Here is a 16,551-nt window from a genome sequence, read left to right on the forward strand (position 1 = left end):
GGATATTAGCTCTGATGATGTGGAATCTGTATGGGTAGAACTGAGAAATACCAAGGGCCAGAAAACGTTAGTAGGAGTGGTATATAGACCTCCAGACAGTAATGCGGAGGTCAGGGATGGCATTAAAAGGGAAATTAGAGAAGCGTGCAATAAGGGCACAGCAGTTATCATGGGTGACTTTAATCTACATATAGATTGGGCTAACCAAATTAGTAACAATACTGTGGAGGAGGAATTCCTGAAGTGTATACGGGATGGTTTCCTGGACCAATATGTCGAGGAACCAACTAGAGATCAGGCCATCTTAGACTGGGTATTATGTAATGAGAAAGGATTAATTAGCAATCTTGTTGTGCGAGGCCCCTTGGGTCAGAGCGATCATAATATGATAGAATTCTTCATTAAGATGGAGAGTGAAGTAGTTGACTCAGAGACTAGGGTGCTGAATTTAAATAAAGGAAACTACGATGGTATGAGGCGCGAGTTGGGTAGGATTGATTGGGGAATGTCACTCAAAGATCACATGGATGAACTACAGAATTTGTTCATCCCAGTTTGGCATAAAAATAAAACAAAAAAGGTGACTCAACCGTGGCTAACAAGGGAAATTAGAGATAGCATAAGATCCAAGGAGAGGACATATAAATTGGCTGGAAAAAGCAGTAAACCTGAGGATTAGGAGCAGTTTAGGACTCAACAAAGGAGGACAAAGGGATTAATTAAGAGGGGGAAAATAGAGTATGAGAGTAAGCTTGCAGGGAACATAAAAACTGACTGTAAAAGCATTTATAGATATGTGAAGAGAAAAAGATTGGTGAAGTCAAGGGTAGGTCCCTTGCAGTCAGAATCAGGGGAATTTATAATGGGGAACAAAGAAATGGCAGACCAATTAAATACATACTTTGTTTCTGTCTTCACAAAGGAGGACTCAAATAACCTCCCAGTGATGTCAGGGAACATAGGGTCTAATGAAAGGGAGGAACTGATAGAAATCAGTATTTGTAGGGAAATGGTGTTAGAGAAATTGACGGGATTGAAGGCCGATAAATCCCCAGGGCCTGATAATCTACAACCTAGGGTACTTAAGGAAGTGGCCCTAGAAATAGTAGATGCATTACTGGTCATCTTCCAAAATTCGATAGACTCTGGAACAGTACCGATGGATTGGCGGGTAGCTAATGTTACCCCACTGTTCAAATAAGGTGGTAGAGAGAAAACGGGGAATTACAGACCGGTAAGCCTGACATCAGTAGTGGGGAAAATGCTAGAGTCCATTGTAAAAGATGTAATAGCAGAGCACTTGGAAAACAGTGACAGGATCGGACAAAGTCAACATGGATTTACAAAAGGTAAATCGTGCTTGACTAATCTACTGGAATTTTTTGAGGATGTAACTGGTAAAATAGATAAGGGAGAACCAGTGGATGTGGTGTATTTGGACTTTCAAAAGGCTTTCAATAAGGTCCCGCATAAGAGATTAGCATGTAAAGTTAAGGCACATGGGATTGGGGGCAAGGTATTGACTTGGATAGAGAACTGGTTGGCAGACAGGAAGCAAAGATTTGGAATAAACGGCTCTTTTTCCGAGTGGCAGGCAGTGACTAGTGGGGTACCACAGGGATCGGTCCTTGGACCCCAGCTATTCACAATATATATTCATGATCTGGACGAAGGAACTAGATGTAACATCTCCAAGTTTGCAGATGACACAAAGCTGGGTGGGCGTGTGTGCTGTGAGGAGGATGCCAAGAAACCTCAGTATGATTTGGACAGGTTGGGTGATTGGGCAGAAGCATGGCAGATACAATATAACGTGGATAAATGCGAGGTTATCCACTTTGGTGTCAAAAACAAGAAGGCAGATTATTATCTGAATGGCAATAGGTTGGGAGAAGGGGAAGTGCAACGAGATTTGGGCATCCTTGTGCACCAGTCGCTGAAGGTAAGCATGCAGGTGCAGCAGGCAGTTAAGAAGGCAAATGGTATGTTGGCCTTCGTAGCGAGAGGGTTTGAGTACAGGAACAAGGATGTCTTGCTACAGTTGTACAGGGCCTTGGTGAGACCACATCTTGAGTATTGTGTGCAGTTTTGGTCGCCTTAGCTGAGGAAGGATGTTCTTGCCATGGAGGGAGTGCAGCGAAGATTCACCAGGCTGATACCTGGGATGGCAGGAATGACGTATGAGGAGAGAGTGGGTCGATTGGGCTTCTACTTGCTGGAGTTTAGAAGAATGAGAGGGGGTCTCGTTGAAACTTATAAAATTCTAACAGGGCTGGACAGACTAGATGCAGGAAGGATGTTCCCGATGGTCGGGGAGTCCAGAACCAGGGGTCACAGTCTAAGGATAAGGGGTAAGCCATTTAGGACAGAGATGAGGAGGAATTTCTTCACCCAGAGAGTGGTGAACCTGTGGAATTCTCTACCACAGAAGGCAGTAGAGGCCAATTCATTAAATATATTCAAGAAGGAGTTGGATATATTTCTTAAGGCTAAAGGGATCAAGGGATATGGGGAGAAAGCAGGGACAGGGTACTGAATTTGGATGATCAGCCATGATCACACTGAATGGCGGAGCAGGCTCAAGGGGCCAAATGGCCTACTCCTGCTCCTATCTTCTATGTTTCTATAAGCGCCTGATTTAGCGCTCCAATCACCTCCAGGGGCGATAAAAGCCAAGTTTGCAGTCGGATGCGTTAATTAGCATCAGGTGCTAATCTTTGCGCCCGGCTGATAATTGCACCCCATTGGGGCAATACTGAGTTTCTCCCCCTATGATTCTATGAAACCTTGGCAATGCTTTGGCAATGAAACATTAACCGAACATGTTATACAAGTCACTGAAAAGTGTTAAATCTTATTGTACTGAACCATGATTGTAGCTTCACATCTTCCAAGTACAGTATCTAATATTAGATGTAGTACTCCTTAAAAATCTGTTATTGATCTGTTAACAGCAATTTTAAAACATTGTATGAAATTAACTGAAAACTGCACGACTGGGTATTTTGTAGCCAAAGGAATTTTAACTCAAAGTAAGCATGCATGCCAAGGGTAACAAAAAAAAATTGTGAGTACTATCATGCAACTATTCTAATACTGAAGAAGTAAGAAACTATGGGACTAAATCAGCACTGAAGGAAGAAAACACTACAGATTAATTTACTATGGGGAAGGAGAAAGTCTTGGTCAATCATTAGACACACCAGACTAAATATACCTGATTTCGTATGATCGCAGCAACAGAGCAGATTTGGACTTGGTTGCTGCTCAGATGGGAGACCATTTGGGAATACCATGGGCTGTAGGATTATTCAAAATAGCATCCTGACACTAAAAAGCAACAAAATTCTAGGTCACTAGTTCCAAAAGAAGGAGAAACCTTATGTCATTCACTTCTGAGGTAAAGGAACATTCTGGGTCACTCCAGCACATGTAAAGAAGAGGCAGCTTTCACTTGCACTTCTGGGGTTGCCACTTCTATTGGATAAATTTTCCGAGGCTCTGCATCAGTGGTGGAACCAGAGTGAATCACAAAATTGGGCCTGTAGTGTTGTCCCCAGGAGCAATGTCACACCACGTTTTGCAGGTTGCATTGCCGGCCCAAGATGGTATTATTGAAGTTTTTCCAAATAGCAGGAATCTATTCAAATTAGGGAAAGGACTGGCATCACAACATTTGGCCAGGTAAGCCCTCAGAACTGCTGCATACCATGGGCCAACTCAATCCCGAGTTTGTTACTCTCACGGAATTGGGGCTTACATTGTCAAAACAATAGAGAACATGCTGATGCATACACAAGAAAAACAGGCCTAACAGACTGTTTTTAAATGATTTTACAGCAGGTTTTGTTTTTAGCAAATGTAAACAACAATTTTAGCCAAAAGCTACTGAATCCCGAGGCACAATCTGCATGTCACTGTTTTAGGAGCTTAGCAATAAATCTTAGTTGTGCTTTAAGAAATCTTTCCGTGTGTTCTAAAACTGCAAGATATACGGGAGTAAAAAAAAAGTCACGTGGGATACCCAAAGTATCAGTGAGCCTACGAATAGGTAAGGTACGATTAAGGCATCTTCCCGGGAGCTTTGCAGTAGTGGCCATTCCCTGATTTACTCCAACAGATCATTTTAGGCTTAACACCCTTTCCAAAGTGCACAATGACAAATCTGCCTTGGACAAGAGAAGGATGGACCTAAAAGTAGTAAAGCCAGCAGGCTAGAGAAGTCAATATTAAAGGCATATGTGCAATGCACGTGGATGTAATTGAGTTGTCATCTTTCAGTAATTCCAGAGTTAACTTTGGCAGAATCCCTAGCTGGAGCCTCTTTAACACGCCCAGTGGGCATTACATGATGTTAATTGTGTTGTTAACGAAACAAACCAGATGATGATTTAGTGTTATTTTTATTCTGTAAATATCTCTGGGTTACAGATTCACAGGTGCAGCAGCCCTCTGTTACCTCAGTCGATTGGCCATTCTCTTTTTGTAAGCTTAGACAATGATTGCCAGCAGACTATTTGATTTTGGGAGCACCATAGCGGAGCCCAATCCCATCAGCATCTCATGCATGCCAGCACATTTCCAGCAGGAAAATGGCTGGATTGGAATCCCGAGCATTAACCTTGCTGGAGTCTTTTGCCCCCCAGGGTACTGAGATCAGCTGACTCAGCACAAAACAAACATGAAACCTGGGATCTTCTAATCCATCTTCAAGTTCATCATGTTTCTTTTACTACTTACCTCAGTGAGAGGCTCAAACTCATAGGCATAAAATGGCCGTCCGTATGCAAAGACGGGGAGAGTGTAGTCCTTCTTGGCTATGGAGGCTAATCTGATAGCTTCTTTCAGTCGGTAGTGGACAAATTTCAGTGCATTTTGGCTTGATTTTAATTCAAGTTCCAGGTAGATGGAAGGGTAGAGAGCGTCACTTTCTTTCCATAACCAGAGTAATTTGTCATTACGTTTGTACTCAATTGCAGGGCACTTCCCATCATATTTCTTTGGATCTTTCTTATAATGATGGTTATAGCAGTCTGGGAAGAGATAGAACCCCCAGAGGCCATCGGGCCTAATCGCCTCTGCTAACCCCAGTGTTTTATTCATAAATTTCCACCCAGCATTTTCATATTCTCTCTTGGCTTCTAATTTGATTTGATTGTCTGTCCAGTTGGGGTGAAGCTTTCTCACAATTTGTATGGACTTTTTCCGATAGATATTTTTGCGACCCCAGTTTCGGACCCACAGAGGTCTCCAGTCTTCCCAGTCAATCACCCCAAGACCGCTGAAGTCCTTAACCGGAATGAATTTCTCAATGTCAGACCTGGCTTTGTTCAAGTGTTCTTTAAGGCTATCATTCTGGGGGATACCTCCGTTTACAGGAACTTTTTTTTTGGTGAAATAAGGGTACTTGCCCAGATGATTGTGATAAAATATGGTAACGGTTGACCCACTGAGCGTCTCATTGGCATTTGAAGATATATCGAAAACACTGAGGTCCAGATCCACGTCGTACCGAAACCTGCACTGTTCAGTTGGGGCATTCCACACAACAATAAATGGGTTGTGTGGAAGCACTGGAGATTTCGCTTGCTTGAAGTACTGGCCACTTGTCATCTGCAATATGAATACAAGCACCAGTTGTCTTGCGAACAACTTCTTGGGAATGACTGGGACACTCATGGCACTCAGCTTCCAACCCGCCAACAGTTAACCTCTCCCTGAAACCAAAAAGTGATATTTGCAATTTGTGTATTCTGCCAAGCAGAGACATATGCATTAACAGTGCAAGAATATAGCCATTAATACAGCGTAGTTAGCCCACACACATAAATGTTTAAGGTTTAGCCATAAACAAAAAAAGTTGCACAACTAATATCAGGACTCACTATCCTGCACCCTTTCTGCAGCCTTCCTATTTAATTACAGCACTTTGCTGTATTTCCAAATGTCCATTACAGCTTTCACAGCTCATACACCTTTAAAAAAATCACAGAACATTTCTGTGGCTGATTTTTTCTTTCTATCATTTTCAGATTTTACTGGTGTTTCAGCCTCATTGCAGTCACAATTAAGCAATTGGCAAGTTCATTACTAATATCAGCAGGAGATTGTTCATGTTAAATAATCACTGCCATTGCAAATATGTTCAGCCTTTTTAAAAATACTTTGTCATGTAATATCTGAACCATTTATTTTACCAATAAACGATTGTGTTTCCAAGGATGAAAAGGGAGATCAGGTCACGTTTGAAACTTAAGAAAAAAAGCGTTATTCTATGCTTACAGAACATACGAACATATGAAAATGGGCAGGAAAAGACCAGCTGGTTCATCAGGTCTGCCCCACACTCAAGGTGGTTGGAGCATCATGGCTAGACACTTTCTACCGCCACACCAGCCCCCACCTCCCCCACCCATGTAATTTCCTGGGAGAGGCAAAAAAAAGCAAAACCCAGCGGAAAAAAAAATTGGTAAATTCTTCTCCGACCCCCTCAGGCAATATAAAAATAAATAGAACAAATAAAAGCAAGCCAAGACAAATATAAAAAGAATACAGAAAAGTTACAAAATGCTAAATTAGAAAGGTTAAATGGGAGTATGGAGAGAATTGGCAAAACTCATAAAAAGCAATAAAAAAAGGCTTTCTATAAGTACATTAGTTGTAAGATCATAATCAAAATATGGGTAGGGCTGCTAAGACACTGAGGGAATGACAGAAATATGAATAACTCAATACTTTGGGTGAGTATTCAGAAGAAAGGTATTGGGATTGCAGAACCACCAGAGACCCATCGAACACAAGAAAGACCAACTGGTCCACCGATATGACCCATTGTGTCATGTTGGAACAATGCAACGTGATGCCCAATGCTTTCCCCCTTGCATCCACCCCCCGCCCCCGCCCCCCAACAAAGAAGTTAATGAAGATTATTAATCAAAGAGAAAATGTTATTAAAGAAGTTACTGCGCCACAGGGATCAGTGCTGGGGCCTCAACTTTTTACAATTTATATAAATGACTTGGATGAAGGGACCGAAGGTATGATTGCTAAATTTGCTGATGACACCATGGGGGTGATTTTCCCAGCCCTGGGGAGGCGGGTATGGAGGCAGGACTGCCGGGAAAATGGCAGAATCTGGGGGCGGGTGCCCAACCCGCCCCCATGCCATCTTGCCAGGAGGCAGGTAGCTGTCCCGCGCCGGGTCCCATCTCCTTGGAGGCAGGAAGGGATTCTAGCCACTTAACTGCCTGTTAACAGATAGTTAACAGGCAGAAAATAGGATTATCCCCTTTTTGCCCTCACAAGTGTGGGCTTCCTGAAAGCTCTGAAACCCGCCAGGTCAGCGAGGCGAGTAGTGGGTCTGTGGGGGTCGGAGGGGTGCAAAATTGTGCTGTGGAGATGAGTGATGGGTGCAAGCGTGGAGAGGTGAGTATCTGAGGTAAGTGCAAAGTGTTAGAAAAAGTGTACTTACCTTTGTTTCTTCCTGCAGGCTTCAGTCGGTGGGTATGCGGAGAGTCTCGCACCTCCGCGGCAGAGATGACAGATGGCCGCTGCATTCTCCAATGCAACAACCATCTCATTTCTGCAAAAGAAAGAAGTTTGATGAGGCTCGAGGGGCCGAGTGGCCTACTCCTGCTCCTAATTCGTATGTTCGTATGTACTTAAATCCAAGGTCGATAAATCTCATGGACCCTTACTGGTCTGTTTGTAAAAGACACGTTAATTATAATTTGCACCATGTAATCTTGCAGGTATGAGTTTTTGAATTACACAATGAAACTAATGCTACATTATGGTATTTGCTGTTTCAGAACATCAGCCGTTAATAAAATTAGAATATAATGAACTTATACAAACAAGAAAGTTGACAATATTGTCACACACTGGGGTAAATTTTCCATGGTTCTGCATGGGAAGCTTTGCTAGCAGTATGTTAGAAATATCAGGCCTCTGCTATTGCCCTGTACCAGATTTCCTGACTGCTGTTTTCCAGTTGAAAAAGTGTGCCTCGCCTGTTAGTGTATGGAAATTACAAGGTCCAAAACTGTTTTGTTTTACTTATGGTGAAGCTACACCCACAGTGAACTGCTCGCTCTTAAAAAATGGCTAGATTTAGTAAAGAAGGGGCCATGGCTGCTTAGAAGCTTGTCTGGTAGTGATTTATTTGGCTGATTATTTTTGCCTATCTGCACTGAACATCTTGCACATTTGTGCAGAACTATTATTGTTCATTTTGACAAAAAGGGGAAATTCTGCAATTCACACTTGTCTGCAGTCCTGTGATTTCACGCACCTAATAATGCCAAATAAAATGACACAAGGATCAGTGCTGGGACCACTGTTGTTCACAATTTATATTAACGATTTAGACTTTGGAATCAAAAACACAATTTCTAAATTTGCGGATGATACCAAATTGGGGGGGGATAGTCAATACTGAGGGGGACTGCAACAAGTTACAGGAGGACATTAATAAACTTGCAGAATGGGTATATAATTGGCAAAAGAAGTTCAACACAGATAAATGTGCGATATTACATTTTGGTAGGAAGAATAGGGAAGTCACTTGTTACTTGGAGGGTGCGAGTCTAGGTGGGGTAGAGGAACAAAGGGATCTCGAGTACAAATACACAACTCACTAAAAGTTGCGACATAGGTTAGCAAGGCCATAAAAAAAAGCAAACCAAGCACTAGGGTTTATTTCTAGAGGGATAGAATTGAAAGTAGGAAAGTTATGCTAAACCTGTATCAAACCTTAGACCACATTTAGTGAGTACTGTGTACAGTTCTGGTCGCCATATTATAAAAAGGATATAGAGGCACTGGAGAGGGTGCAGAAAGATTTACAAGAATGATACCAGAAATACGAGGGTATACATATCAGGAAAGGATGAACAGGCTGGGTCTCTTTTCTCTTGATAAAAGAAGGCTGACGGGTGCCTTAATGGAAGTCTTTAAAATTATGAAAGGTTTTGATAGAGTGGATGCAGAGAGAATATTTCCACTTGTGGGGAAGAGCAAAACTAGAGACCATCAATATAAGATAATCACCGAGAAATCAAATAGGGAATTCAGAAAAAACTTCTTTACCCAAAGAGTGGTGAGAATGTGGAACTCGCTACCACAGGGAGTGGTTGAAGCGAATAGTATAGATGCATTTAAGGGGAGGCTAGGCAAGCGTATGAGGGAGAAGGGAATAGAGGGTTATGCTGATAGATTTAGATGAGGAAAGACGGGAGGAGGCTCGAGTGGAGCATAAACACCGGCATGGACTGGTTGGGCTGAATGGCCTGTTTCTGTGCCGTATATCCTATGTAATCTTATGTAAGGTTATTTCTACAACAGTGAATCATTTTTAGGTGTGATTTACTGCAGCCCACCTCCATTCAGCAATGACGAAATTATCAAAGAGGCAGGCTTTGGAGTTCCGGAAACAACGATAAAAGCTGTGTTTAACAGCAAATGAATGCACTTGCAATGCAAATTGATTTTAAAAGTACGTGCCAATAAATGGCTGAGACTGACTAATCCCTCCCAACAGCATCATTACTCACTGCTGGCAACTCAATTACCACAATGCACGTCTTAGGCAAAGTATGTTAGCAAATACTTGTTTTGGCCATGATGAGTATTTTGAAAATCAAAGTGCACTATCGCAAGGATTTCAAATCAGGTCTTGCAGGATCCCAGAGCACTGATTCTTGGCATTACAATCTGCAGATACATTGGGAAAAGTTAGCAGAGCTCTGCCTGTGGTATAAACTAAGGGCGCGATCTTGCCAGCCCTGGGGAGACGGGTATGGAGGTGGGACTGCCGGGAAAATGGTAGAATCTGGGGGCAGGTGCCCAACCCACCCCCAACCTGCCTCTGTGCCATCTTGCCAGGAGGCGGGTAGCCGACCCGCGCCGGGTCCCATCTCCTTGGAGGCGGGAAGGGGATTACTGCCACCTATCTTCCTGTTAAAAGGTAGTTAACAGGCAGATAAGAGGATTATCCCCATTTTACCCACACAAATGCGGGCTTCCCGAAGGCTCCGAACCCCACCAGGGTCACCGAGGCGAGTAGTTGGTCTGCGGGGATCAGAGGGGTGCAAAAGTGCACTGTGAAGGTAAATGATGGGTGCAATTATGGAGAGGTGAGTATGTGAAGTAAGTGGAAAGTGATGGAAAAAGTGTACTTACTGTGATGAAATATGTCATTCATCAGACTCTGTATTTAACTACATATATTGTATTGCCTGCTTCGGTGTTTTACCTTGTATTGTATATAGTGCACCGCCCCCTTTCTCCCCATTGGGTGTGTCGGCTCCGCCCATACCTGGCCCTACTTAAGACAAGCCCAGGCTTGTCTTGCAGCAGAACAGCAGAATGCTAGGTGAAGCTAGGTGAAGACACAGGCATCTTTCTTTGCTAATAAAAGCCTTGTTTTATCCAGTTAACTTTGAGCCTTGAAGTTATTGAGGCGCATCACTTACCTATGTTTCTTCCTGCAGGCTTCAGTCGGTGAGTATGCGAAGAGTCTCGCACCTCCGCGGCAGAGATGACAGATGGCCGCTGCATTCTCCAATGCAACAACCATCTAATTTCTGCAAAAGAAAGAGGTTTGATGAGGTCTTGAATTCAAGAACTCATCAAACTACAGAGAATGTCAATGTTTGACTGCTTCACAGAGCTGTCAAATGAAGCCAATTCAATTTGACAGATGAAACGTCATACGTTGACATTCTCTGTAACCGGCTTTCCCTTAATTGGCCTGCTAAGCCCGCTGGGCAGGCTTAACAAGGTCAATCAAGGGAAAATAGCGTGGGTTGGCCAGAGGTTGATGGAGGCGGGACTGAAATCCGACAAGTGGGAGTCACGCCTCCAAAAGCTTCCCATTGGCAAAATCCAGCTCTAAGGGTTTGTAGGGTTAAGCAACAACAACAACAACTTGTATTTATACAGCACCTTTAATGTAGTAAAACGTCCCAAGACACTTCACAGGAGCGTCATCAGACAAAATTTGACACTGAGCCACATGAGGAGATGTAAGGACAGGTGATCAAAAGCTTTGTCAAAGAGGTAGGTTTTAAGGATCATCTTAAAAGAAGCGAGAGAGTTAGAAAGATGGAGAGGTTTAGGGAGGGAATTCCAGAGCTTAGGGCCAAGGGAGCTGAAGACATGTCCGTCAATGGTGGGGCAATTAAAATCAGGGATGCGCAACAAGCCAAAATTAGAGGAATGCAGAGATCGCAGAGGTTTGTAGGGCTGGAGGAGGTTACAGAGATAGGGAGGGGCAAGGTCATGGAGGGAATAGGTTTTGATTGGTCATGTCCTTTTAATAGACATGTACTGCCTCCATGCTTTGTTTCACACTGGTGTCTGCCTGCACAGAAGTAGATCTATTTTCCTAAAGAAAACAAATTGGATAAGGGTAATTCACTTTACAAACAGTGAAACATGAGAAATCATGTAAAAGCATCTCAAAAAAGTTTTATTTGGTACAGATTTACTAGCGGTGCAAAAGTAGCCCAGAAAAAATATTTCACTCTTTATGATTTTGAAATTTAATGATCAAAGCTTAAAGACTAAAGTTAAAGAGAGTTTGGGGTTTAAATACTGTCACATGTTAGCCTACAACTTCCAAAATAGAAGCTTTTCTCTAAAGTTTAAAGAGGTTAACTTCCAATATGGCCTTAAATTTAAATTAAACAGACTTCTGTTCAGTTAAAATCGTACTTACACATAGCATTATTGTGACAAAAATGCTGCAAAGTTCTTCTAACTCTTCTACCTTCCCAAACAAAAATGTCTTTAACAAGCATTTTTTTCCTCCTGAAGAGGTGCCTTTTTAAAAGATTTTTCAAACCCAAGCACGTTCAAAACAGCAGCAAGCAACTAGTGATTTTGTTATTTGATACCACACCTGCCAATTCAGAACCAGGGACATAATTATGGGAAATAACAACAGAAAATGCTGGAAAAACTCAGCGGGTCAGGCAACATCCGTGGAGAGAAATTTGAGTTGACGTTTCGGGTTGGACCCTTCTTCAAAACTGGAAAGAAAAGAAACTAGATCGGAGGCAGGGCTGCGATCGGACAAAAGAATAAAAGAAACAAAAGAAGTAAAAGAGATTAGAAGCTAGACGAGATGGTAATAGGCTGAGATTAGGTGTAAAGTGTACTGGCAGGGCAAAAGATAGCTGCCAGGTGTGAGAGAGAAACAAAAGGAAAGGGGGGGGGAAAGGAGTGGAACAATTACAAGAGAAAATGAAATGGGGGCCGAGCTTATGATCTGAAATTGTTGAACTTGATATTGAGTCCGGAAGGCTGCAGACTGCCTAATCGGAAGATGAGGTGCTGTTCCTCAAGTTTACGTTGAGCTTCCGTGGAACAATACAAGAGGCCCCATTTCATTTTCTCTTGTAATTGTTCCACTCCTTTCCCCCCCCCCCTTTCCTTTTGTTTCTCTCTCACACCTGGCAGCTATCTTTTGCCCTGCCAGTACACTTTACACCTAATCCCAGCCTATTACTATCTCGTCTAGCTTCTAATCTCTTTTACTTCTTTTGTTTCTTTTATTCTTTTGTCCGATCGCAGCCCTGCCTCCGATCTAGTTTCTTTTCTTTCCAGTTTTGAAGAAGGGTCCAACCCGAAACGTCAACTCAAATTTCTCTCCACGGATGTTGCCTGACCTGCTGAGTTTTTCCAGCATTTTCTGTTGTTATTTCGGATTTCCAACATCTGCAGTATTTTGCTATCGTACTAGTGTTTGGTTCACTGCCACACCTCTTCTAGGAATGCCTACCTTGAAGAAGTTCTGCTCTTCTCTTCGACGGGATCTCCGTTTGGCTCTTCAACCTTGTTCATCTTCATTACTTTCAGTTTCCCTTCTCGTGTTTGATCAGGTATCTGCCAAGACTCGGTTTCACAGCCACATCATTTTCCTCAGCAACTGTCTCCGGTTCCGACTTACTCCACGTGGATTCCAACTAAACTTCCACCCTTCGTGCTTCGGATCCACCCAGGATTACAAATATCTCCAAGATATTCATCGTTCCTCGAACTACTGCTCTCGCCGCATCCTGAGATCCATGCTCAACGCCATGCGGCGCCACATGAACACACTCGACTTCTCTCTTCAGCAACACCGGCGCACTCTATCTCAAAGCTGTCCGGGTCCACAGTTCCATTTCATCCTTCGACTCATCCGACGCTTCAACAAAAAACTTTTCTTCTTCCTTTCCAATGTCAAGGATCGCAAGCTTCATCAACTCTTGGACACCAACGCCCCTCCGGAACCTTCTTCCCCTTCACTTTCCTCTGACCCCCCTTCTCCCAATCCCACCCCCTGCCGCGTTTTCACTATCCCCTCTGACCTTCCACTCTCTGACCCTGAATGATCAGTCCTCAGCAAAGGCCTGAGCTTCATCCCCTTACGCCCCCACCTCAATGAATTTCGAGCTCGGCACGATGTTGAGCTCTTTTTCCGCTGCCTTCGTCTCCGTGCCCACTTCACTGGCCAGGAGTCTTCCCCCCGCACAACTGACCCTTTCTCCCGCTTGCAGAATTCCCGTTCTACCTGGACCCCTCCCCCTGGCCTCTTGCCCTCTCTAGATCTTTTCATCGCTAACTGCCGCCGTGACATCGGCCGTCTCCATTTCTCTGCTCCCCTCACCCACTCCAACCTACCTCCCTCTGAACTTGCAGCACTCCATTCTCTTAGATCCAACCCTGACATTGTCATTAAACCCGCTGACAAGGGTGGTGCTGTTGTTGTTTGGCGTACTGACCTCTACCTAGCGGAAGCTGAACGCCAACTCTCCGACACCTCCTCCTACCTCCACCTGGACCATGACCCCACTACCGAACATCAAACCACCGTTTCCAAGACTGTCACTGACCTCATCTCCTCTGGAGATCTTCCCCCTGCTGCCACCAACCTCATAGTTCCCCAACCCCGCACAGCCCGCTTCTACCTCCTTCCCAAGATCCACAAACAGGACTGCCCTGGTAGACCCATCGTTTCAGCCTGTTCTTGCCCTACAGAACTTATCTCTTCCTATCTTGACTCTATCTTTTCTCCCCTTGTCCAGTCTCTTCCCACCTACATCCGCGACTCTTCGGACGCCCTCCGCCACTTTAACAGTTTCCAGTTTCCTGGCCCCAACCGCTTCCTTTTCACCATGGACGTACAATCCCTCTACACCTCCATCCCCCACCAGGATGGCCTGAGGGAGTTCCGCTTCTTCCTTGAACAGAGGCCCGACCAGTCCCCATCCACCACGACCCTCCTCCGCCTGGCTGAACTTGTTCTCACATTGAACAACTTCTCCTTTAACTCCACTCTTTTCCTCCAAATCAAAGGTGTTGCCATGGGTACCCGCATGGGTCCTAGCTATGCCTGCCTTTTCGTGGGCTATGTGGAACAATCTTTGTTCCAGTCCTACTCGGGTCCCCTCCCTCACCTCTTTTTCCGATACATTGATGACTGTATCGGTGCCGTTTCCTGCTCTCGCCCCGAACTAGACAATTTCATTCACTTTGCCTCCAATTTCCACCCTTCCCTCACCTTCACATGGTCCATCTCGGACTCTTCCCTTCCCTTCCTCGACTTCTCCGTCTCCATCTCTGGGGATAGGTTATCGACCAATATTTACTACAAGCCCACTGACTCCCACAGCTACCTGGACTACACTTCCTCCCACCCCGCTTCCTGTAAGGACTCTATTCCATTCTCCCAGTTTCTCCGCCTCCGCCGTATCTGCTCCGACGATGCCACCTTCCACACCAGTGCTTCAGACATGTCTTCCTTTTTCCGCAACCGAGGATTCCCCTCTACTGTGGTTGACACTGCCCTCGACCGTGTCAGTTCTATCTCCTGCACTTCTGCCCTCACCCCTGCCCCTCCCTCCCGGAACCACGATAGGGTTCCCCTTGTCCTCACCTTTCACCCCACCAGCCTCCACATTCAACGGATCATCCTCCGGCATTTCCGCTACCTCCAAAGTGATCCCACCACCAAACGTATCTTCCCCTCCCCTCCCCTTTCAGCATTCCGCAGGGACCGCTCCCTCCGAGACACCCTAGTCCACTCCTCTATCACCCCAAACAGCCCTTCCTCTTCGCCTGGCACCTTCCCGTGCAAGCGGAGGAGATGTAACACCTGCCCCTATACCTCCCCGCTTCCCACTGTCCAGGGCCCCAAACACCCCTTCCAGGTGAAACAGTGATTTACTTGTACTTCTCGCAATCTAGTATACTGTATTCGCTGCTCACGATGCGGTCTCCTCTACATTGGGGAGACCAAACGCAGATTGGGTGACCGCTTTGCGGAACACCTCCGTTCAGTCCGTAAGGGTGACCCCGAGCTTCCAGTCGCCTGTCATTTTAATTCACCGCTCCATTCCCACTCGGACCTCACCGTCCTTGGCCTCTTGTATTGTTCCACGGAAGCTCAACGTAAACTCGAGGAACAGCACCTCATCTTCCGATTAGGCAGTCTGCAGCCTTCCGGACTCAATATCGAGTTCAACAATTTCAGATCATAAGCTCGGCCCCCATTTCATTTTCTCTTGTAACTGTTCCACTCCTTTCCCCCCCCCCTTTCCTTTTGTTTCTCTCTCACACCTGGCAGCTATCTTTTGCCCTGCCAGTACACTTTACACCTAATCCCAGCCTATTACTATCTTGTCTAGCTTCTAATCTCTTTTACTTCTTTTGTTTCTTTTATTCTTTTGTCCGATCGCAGCCCTGCCTCCGATCTAGTTTCTTTTCTTTCCAGTTTTGAAGAAGGGTCCAACCCGAAACGTCAACTCAAATTTCTCTCCACGGATGTTGCCTGACCTGCTGAGTTTTTCCAGCATTTTCTGTTGTTATTTCGGATTTCCAACATCTGCAGTATTTTGCTATCGTACATAATTATGGGATCATGTTGTGTTTAGAACCATTTGTCATCGATGAGATGCTTAGGAACATATCATTTGAAGGAAAGCCTTTTATGCACAGGTGCTGATTTTCAACAGCCAGCTGCATGTTCCTTACCTGAAAAACAAGATGCTGGCAGTTTCAAATAGGCGGGGAGGAGGAGTAGGGTACTTCATCCAGCCCATTGGCACCCAGGCCTACGTAATGCAATTTTCAGGCAAGCCTGTATGGGTGAGCAGCACTTGCGCCAGTTTCAAGCGCAAGGCTGCTTATATATGCAAATCAGGGTCCTGCGGTGATTGCGATTTTCAAGTAGAAATGGGCGGAGTGTGCGTTGCGCACGCAGCGTCCATTTCTACCAGGTGTTGAATGGTGTAACGGGACGGTGCTTAACTGGATCGCTGGAGGCCGCTCATAAAAATGGTCAAATAAATTTTTCATTTTTATTTTTGTGGGGCTAGGAGTGCTCTTCGTGGGCCCATAGAAAAACTTGGGCCTTCTGCCGGTCCATGTGAGGCCTACCCCAGTATCATCTCCTTCCCAGGCCCGACCTGCTGCCTGGCTCAACTTCTCACCCTCCTACAGTCAGCAAGCTGCATGTTTAGCGTCCACAGCTCGCTGGTGCCATTTCCGATGCTGGCTTTG

At 44.8% G+C, this 16,551-nt stretch overlaps 1 protein-coding gene across 1 annotated transcript in view; it reads right to left on the reverse strand.

Moving 5' to 3' along the window:
* Positions 1-16,551, reverse strand: part of hyal6 (hyaluronoglucosaminidase 6) — a 50,372-nt gene that overhangs the window by 14,082 nt on the left and 19,739 nt on the right. The window contains exon 2 of the mRNA XM_086008760.1: positions 4,741-5,717. Coding sequence (XP_085864886.1) covers positions 4,741-5,679 — 939 coding nt within the window. The 5' untranslated portion in view covers positions 5,680-5,717. The remainder of the gene's footprint in view (positions 1-4,740; positions 5,718-16,551) is intronic.

This window comes from Somniosus microcephalus, chromosome 16, assembly GCF_052327205.1.
Source record: "Somniosus microcephalus isolate GS21.2 chromosome 16, FLI_Smic_1.0, whole genome shotgun sequence".
NCBI classification, from domain to species: Eukaryota; Metazoa; Chordata; class Chondrichthyes; order Squaliformes; family Somniosidae; genus Somniosus; species Somniosus microcephalus.